An 8,048-nucleotide genomic window follows, 5' to 3' on the forward strand; every position below is an offset into this window, starting at 1 on the left:
AAATTTCTCTGGAGAGGCACTTACAGTGGCATCCATGACCTCAATCGAAGGACATTTGATACAGAAGATTATTTCATCACTATTATGGGTCATACACATGAAACTTGTAAATACACATGGTTTCTTGAAACATACCATGTTTTCTTAGCCACTGGAAAAGGTTCTTCTCAGCCAAACATGCCTTTGTTTCATTAGGAATCCTTTCAATATAGATTTTGTAAAAGGCCACAATTTAAGGATGAGAAGCAATAAACACTTGGCTAAAGCAGGAAAAAAGAAAGAAATGGACAGGAGAAAATACCTCATGGTACCATGGGTGTCGTGACTTTTGGGACTTAAATACACATCAGTGATGATTTTTCCTGAGTAAAATAGAAACCTTAGACTGATTTCAAAAATTATCGTCAGACTTTTTCATCAAGTGAGGCAAATTCTTAAGAGATCAAGCTGAGGAGGGCTGGGGAAATCCTGCTCCCTCCATCATGAAAGAACAGAAGTTTCTTCCTGGGAGGACCTTGCTCCTGCCTATTCAGCTAACTTGATTGTCCAAGCACACAGTGATATAATGTCCCTGTTCCCAACAGGAAGGTGCTAGGGAAACACATGCTAAAACCAGGAAAAGTTCACACAGGTTAATGCAGACTGCACATCACCAAGCATGATGGAAGTACAGCTATAATTAACAGGCTGTTGGCACTCCCGTTATAAACCACAGTTCTAAGTAGTCTATAACTCAACTGTTTTTAATGAGAAATTGCTCTTCAGAATAAAACTTGGCATAGACAAATTAAAACAAAAATTCTCAAATTCATTAGAGCAGATATAAGCTGCATCATTTTGGCATGCCAGGTTCTACTAAAGTAAATCACTACTAACCAAAGACGATCAGGGAGTACTGATTCAGAAAACACCTCAAAGTGAAGGCAAATCAAAAAAAAAATGGTATCCTTAAAATTGGTAAAAATTAAACATTCAGTTTAAATAAAGAAAATAAACAAGTATTGTGTCTAGACACTTCAAATGAAAGCTTCTTTCAGGCAAGAACAATGGTTGGGATGATTGGTGGTGGTGGGGATCCCAGTATCTACGGTTATGGTGGATTGCAGTCTTCTTTTCCTTACAAGTATCAACTCTAGGACTGGGCTGCATGAATTTTTTCTAAGCAAAAGTGTTTAATCAACTTATGATTATCAATGAGACATGAAACACAATTCCTACTTACGACTTCCTGGAAAAACTTAAAACAGTTAAAATTCAGAGTGGTCACATGATCTAAATGTGATGTAATTAGTTCAATAAACTGCATAACTACCTCTTTCCATTTTAGTTTTTTAGTAGTATAGGAATATGAACAAGTAATAAGTATTTTCTCTCAGGAAGAATAACGTACTTAACCTGCTGTATGTGCCAACTGAGGGCCATGATCCCAGCTTTGTTTTGTTTTGTTGTTCAAGACAGCGTTTCTCTGTGTAGCTCTGGCTGTCCTGGAACTTGCTCTGTAGACCAGGCTGGCCTTAAACTCTGAAATATCCTGCATCTGCCTCCCAAGTGCAGGAATTAAAGGCCTGTGCCACCACTGCCTGGTCACAGTCTCATTTTTATACTGTTCTGGAGTCCAACAGAAGCTTTCTTGCTGAAGATGAACTTCATGGAGCATGTCTCTAAACTCTAAGCTTATTGGGTAGTAGGAAGAAGACAATAGCCTAGAAAAAAATAGTCACAGTTACTTTTCCCCTACAGCACCACATCTGGGCTTCTCGGCCTATTACAGTATGACTGCAGTGTTGGGGTGGATAGGATATTTTAAAAATTAAGTAAATGCCTCAGTTCTAATTAGCCATAAAACACAACAGGCGAACTTCAGGAAGAAGGGATAGCTTACCATGATTATGGTAATGACAACGTTAGCAGGAAGGGGACAAGGCAGCCACAGCCATCAAGTCAAAGGCCCCCAGAAGAGAAGTGCTGAGAGCAGAGGGCACACCTCTCAGGAGCTGAGCTCAGGACGGGCAGGGCAGCACCCAGGCCAGGGTTGTTCAAAGAGCGAAGGCAATGGAGAGGACACCCAAACACACCTTCTCCTCTAGCGTCCTAGGCTATCCCACCTGAAGGGAGCCTATTACATGTACAAAATCATGTGAAAAGACTACAAATAGCCCATGCACCACACCAGCATCAATTTCCCTACTTCCTCTGGCTTCAATTTTATTTTTATTGCTGTCATGTTCTTAATCTCTTTACAAGCACATCACAAAACACAATTTCAATCCTACAGTACATATTCAAAGTAGATATTAAGTACTACTTTAGATTTTATACCTAAGCTAACTATCAAGTCTCCTTAGTATTATCATCCAGTAACTGTTAAGATATACAATAAATTTCAGAATATTAAGCCACACATGTTATGTTAAAAAATATCACCTCTGTAGACCTTATAAGTGTAATTTTAGCACATTTGAAAACTGGAATTGGTGACACTAAAATATCTCACAAAGTCAAGATAGCTACATTTAAAAGTTTTTGTATGCTATCAGATTTAATGCTCTAAACTATATTATTTCTTAGTTTATGCTCTTTCTTGCCTAAATAAATAAATTCATTATCCATCTTGTAGAAAGTTCCAGCCTGTACAACTCCCAAGGAGGCTTTGATTATACAAATGATGTACAGATCATCAATACAGATAGAGAGACAGAGAGATAAAGATAGATATCGATGATAGGAATTCTAGTAATTATGGACAAGACTAATGAATTCTGATGCTCTAAATTGCCTACAACTGTCCCCTTCTTTCCCTTCCATCCTCTTCCCTCCTGTTTCCCCTCCTCCCAACTTTCTCTCTTCTTACATTTATTCATCAAAAATAGGAATAATGGCTCCATCTCAGTGTGCTTACAAGTCCTGTATTTTAGGCATGATGTGGTCTGCCACATTAAAGCACAATGCACAATACAATAGAAGAAGGAAAATAAATAAAAAAAAAAGATTTCATAGAGACTATGATCAATATTGTTTTACTCAAAAGTTATCACAGGTGTAACATCTGTCCACAAATGATCCTTCTTCTTGAATTTACATGGAAGGAGTATTCACTTTCCATTTTCATTGCAATCAAAAGCACAGAATTCCAAATGACGACCAATCTTTACTTTGTAGGTAACTAGTATTAAGCCCGAGTTTATGTGTGGTCTCCCAGTTTTTAAATCCACCAATGGAAGACTCAGGACATGAGCCCATAAAAGCAGCTTCTGGGAACAGTAAACCCTATGATTCCCCTCCAACTGCTGGCCGAGGTCAGTATCCCTATCATTAGCCAAGCCATAACATAATTGTATTACTGATCCTTATGTGTGGGCAGATACTGAGCAATAACTGAATGCACTACATTATTGCAAAAATGAAAACAGTGCCATATCTTTGTACCATTTTAGCATAAAATCAGTGAAAACAGTCTTTAGAAATGACACTGCACTAAGAGACTGAAAGCTGTTATCACTCTGTAGGTATACGTTCAAACTGATGATTTGACATCTTCAACTAGAACAAAAAAAAAAAATAGAACTATATTTCGCTACTGAACTCTAATCCAGAGCTCATTTAATCTAATTTCTTTTGGTAACATTCAGTTCAATTAAAGGATACACTGTTACTTAAAATAGTCTAATTAGATGAAACTCTGCTCTGGTACCCATCTTTCAATGTCTACAATAGAACTACGCTTTCAGTTGCAAGAAGTGAAGGCTGTTTCCTCCAGCTTGCATGCTTCTGGCCAGTCTCTGAGCTCCATTGCTCTTTCAAAAGCTGACCTACATAGAACATGCACCATGCTACCAGTTCTGGCATAAGGGAAGGGATACCTCACTCACTTGCTATAACCGACATCACTTGCCTTGTTCCCCCAATGGGCTACGTGAAAGTGAAGGCCAGTTTGCACTGTGATATGTTCATCATGCACCGGGTTCTTACAAAAGAGCACTGGGTTAAACTGCTTCCAAATGTGCCCCCTACAGGGTTTATTAACTGAAAAATCTAAATAGTGTTTTGGCAATGTACAGAGCAGTGGGGATGGGAAGTGTCAGTGAAGTAAAACAACCACATTTCAATGCAGAAAAGCTCAGAAAAGGGATATTCATTTTCTCAATTAGGGTCTCTTCTGACACTGAGAAAAAAAGGCCACCGGAAAACTATATTTACAATTGTAAGATACCAAAGCACAGAAAGTTATGGTTCTACTGAGACTTAGCACAGCAACTTTAAACAGTACAGTGTTGACAGGTTTAAAATAAAGATAATTAGTAATTTATGATCTTATCAACCTGTTAAAAACAAATAATCTAAGAAAGGGACTGTTATTTCTAATAAAGAGCAATTCATCACATCTCAGAAGGAGAACAGGTTTACTTTGTAATCTTGTCTCTATGGGAAGTCTGATTCAGCCTGGGTTTTGCTACATATAGATACAGGTTTCTTTTTTTCACTTTTCCAAACTTCTCCCCTTCTTTCCCATCTCTACACATTACTGCAGAATGTGCACTAATTGACTCAATCCCAAGCAATTCAAACAGTGGATCTAGGCAGGAATTTTATACCAATGCAAATCACGATGAGAGCAGGAAACAAGTGCCCGAGCTTTGTGGGACCTTGCAACCTTCTCAGTACATTTAATACAGTCAAGGATCAGTGACAAATATATTTGATAGACTGTGACCCAGGGATGGGCAGGAGAAGAGTCCCCGGAGAAACATTTCCATGAGGTCTTTTTCTATGAGAAGAAACAAGTCTTATGACTTTGCATTTTTAAAAATCCATTATTCTCTGTGTAAGTTAAATAGGAGACTTGCAACTAGTCTAGAGAAAGGACGGCTGATTTGCATTTAAAAAGAACAGTTTGCTTCTTACACACAGGATGACTTAAAAGGAACTTCAATGAGCTAGTAAAGAAATGGTGAAGACTTTCAAAATTAATTTATTCAATTCACAGCACAACCCTCTAAAATTATTTAAGGCACTTAATTGGAAAATGATTTAATATATTGAAGTAATTCCTGATTTTCCAAAGCATTTAACTTTTAAATTAAATTTGACCCTACTTTCACAAGAATGACGAGTGAAATGTGTATTCAAGTCATTACCTTCCTTTTTGGAGCCTAAGTCACTGATAAATGTAATAAACTTGTATAGTTTTATTGTCAAAAATGGTACTGATTTTTTTTTATTCTGGTAGCAACTACAGAACAGGTCTTTAATCTCCAAGACAGACCTGCTACTTTAAAGAAAAAAGTAATAGTATTCTTGTTGGAAAGCGAAATAAAAAGTAACAAGCTTTTCATTTTTAAAAGGGTTTTAAAGTCAGAACAGATTTTAGACTGCAACAACAGCGTTGCCAGCAAAGAGTAAAACTTCATCGCACAAACTCCTTCTGTGTTTACCGAAGTTCCCAGTACCTTTCAACTTGTATCTAGCTCAAGAGCTTCCTATGTGTATGAGTGTTTCTATTTTACCCCCTTCCCTAACTTCTAATCTCCTTTGCACACACCTCTTTTACTGAGTATTAAAGTGGACAAGGCACCCAGTTGCTTCTCCACGGGGGGTAATGTCTGCATAACTCACAGTTCTCTCTCTCTCTCTCTCTCTCTCTCTCTCTCTCTCTCTCTCTCTCTCTCTCTCTCTCTGTATATGTATGCGTGTGTGTGTGTGTGTGTGTGTGTGTGTGTGTGTGTGTGCGTGTGCGCGCGCGCGCCCGTGCGCGGTTGTGTGTGTGTGCAATAACCAAGACTGAGACCTGAGAACTATTAGCCTGTCTCATGTTAGGGAACCTAGGGACCAGGGGTGTAGTCCACTAAACACCTCTAAAACACATGTAAATGTGATGACTCCCCAGGAAACAAATGCTGGGAATCCCAACGACGTTTCCCGGGAATTCACCTACAGGTCGATGAGAAGTGCCTGAAGGGATTGGGAGAATTGGGGGAGAGGGGGAGGCGGTATCATCCAGGCAGAACTGGGAGTCCAAAAGGCCCGCCACGTTTTTCAGAGAACTCTCCCCACCAGCCTCTGTTGGCCAGGACTACTTAGACATCTCCAACAAGACCCAGGCGAGGACAGCTGTGGCCTGTGGCTGCTCCTGGGAGACGATCCCTCCGTGTTCCTCTCGGGTTTTGCATGCATGAACCCAGGAGAGTAATACTTTCCTAGAAACCCCTGACTGTCCTGTCCTTTGGTCAAACCGATCTCTGGAGCAGCTTAGGCCAGTGTCCTCTTTCTGAGTCACCAGCATGAAACGCCTTTCTCCTGTCCCGGTGGCCCTTGTACTGGTAGTCAACCGACTCTAGTGTAGCCCAGCTTCAGCCTGGGGACCAGTGTCAGAGCTTTATACTTGACCGAGAAGCGCTACCTTGGCTTCCAGTAAACTTGCTATTTCCGCGCACCCCAAACGGGAGCTGTTCCCTCAAATCATAATCCGACTAGCCCACTGAGCCCTGGGCCACAAGGGCCAGCGTCGGAACTCCAGCTCTGCTGTCGGAACAGAAAACAAAAGAGTTATAGAATAATTTTCACGAGAACGCCGGAGCCTCGGGGTCCGGTACCCCGACTCCTCTGGCAAGTGACCCGGAGCAAGGAAGCGATGCCACGAGCCCCCGCTGCCCAAGAAAGGGAGGGAGAAGAAGGAACTAGAAAATAAACTGAATTCGCCTACTCTGCCTCAGTTCCCGGACCCCAGACACACCCCCAAAGTATTCCGTGTGTTTTCTCTCTCGATCACTCTCTCTTTTTTAATGTCTCCCGAAAAACCTAAGCAGGGATCCTTAGTGGCGAACAGCAGGAAGGAAAGAATCCGAGCAAATCGTGTCACTTTCCGCACAATCGCGTTGTTTGGCAAACCCCGGGAGCTGCTCCACAATATTTACTACCCGAGCGCATGCAGCGCCGCCGCGGGCTGCGACCGAGCGCACCCGGGACGGGCCTCCGCGAGCCGGCCCTGTCCGCCCTGCCGGCCCCAGCGCGGCCCGGCCACCGCCGCCCCCCTCCCGGGATCGAGCCGCCAGAATCGGTGCAGACAAAAGCAGAGCGTTCACCTTGTTGCAATAGTAGGGGTCCAGGCAGGGAGAAGGTCCCAGACAGGGAGCGGCGGGAGCAGCAGCGGGCTGGGCTGGAGGTGGATAAAATCTTACGTCCATTTCACTCTCACATCAAGCAACTCCTTTTCTTTTCCTTTTTGAAAAAAAAAAAAAAAAAAAAAAAGTGCTCAGCAAAAAACAAGCTTAGACGGAACAGAGAGAGGCGTCTAGGCTCAGGAGTAAAAGAAACACCTTCCTTCCCTCACATCCGTTTGTGGTTTGTTTAAGAAGAGAGAAAAAAAAAAAAAGAAAAAGAAAAAAGAGAGGAAAAAAATAGAGGGTGGAAAAGCGCTCAACTCTCCCCCCGAAGCCGCGGCGCGCACCCGTCCACGCCGAGCGCGCAGCCTGCCTGGTCCGCTGGGCCCCAGCGCTCTCGGCCCCGCCGCTGCCGGGCAGGTAACTTCACGCGCTCATTGTCCCCCCCGCCCGCCGCCCCATCCCCGCCTCCCGCGCCCCTCGCTGCCCGGCACTCGCGCTCGGGCTCGAGGTACTGGGCGTTTTATTGGAGACTCTGCCTTGCACTGCTTTTAGTTTTTCTCCACGTTAGAGGCCTGGGATGGGGAAGTGGGGGGAATCCAGGAGAAGATCGGGACCGGAGGAGACTAGCGCCCCGGGGCGGGCGGGGGTGCCGACAGCGGCGGGACGCGGCCCAAAGGCTGCTGTTTGGGGCCAGGGACCGGGCCAGGGAGGAGCGCAGGGTGCGGAGGAGGGGAGCGCTGTCCAAGCAGACGTGGCGGGACCCCGGGCAGCGTCTGCGGTTCCCCAGCCACCACCTCCCAGTGGGTGCTGTGAAGGTGGATAAAATCACACAAAGGGGCTGGAGAGTCGGAGCACCGGCTGAATGGGGCACCGCGGGGAGCGCGCAGCAAGGGGGCGCTGTGGCGCACCCCGCCCAGCACCCCTCAGCCCCTCCCCTCGCCCCACCCT

At 43.9% G+C, this 8,048-nt stretch overlaps 1 protein-coding gene across 1 annotated transcript in view; it reads right to left on the minus strand.

Annotated features, from left to right (window-relative positions):
* Tox (thymocyte selection associated high mobility group box) overlaps positions 1-7,528 on the minus strand; it is a 308,938-nt gene extending 301,410 nt beyond the window's left edge. The window contains exons 1-2 of the mRNA XM_059253831.1: positions 7,445-7,528; positions 7,080-7,215 (exon numbers count right to left, since the gene is read on the minus strand). Coding sequence (XP_059109814.1) covers positions 7,080-7,181 — 102 coding nt within the window. The 5' untranslated portion in view covers positions 7,182-7,215; positions 7,445-7,528. The remainder of the gene's footprint in view (positions 1-7,079; positions 7,216-7,444) is intronic.
* Between the last annotated feature and the right edge of the window lie 520 nt (positions 7,529-8,048).

Source organism: Peromyscus eremicus, chromosome 2 (genome assembly GCF_949786415.1).
Source record: "Peromyscus eremicus chromosome 2, PerEre_H2_v1, whole genome shotgun sequence".
Lineage (NCBI taxonomy): Eukaryota > Metazoa > Chordata > Mammalia > Rodentia > Cricetidae > Peromyscus > Peromyscus eremicus.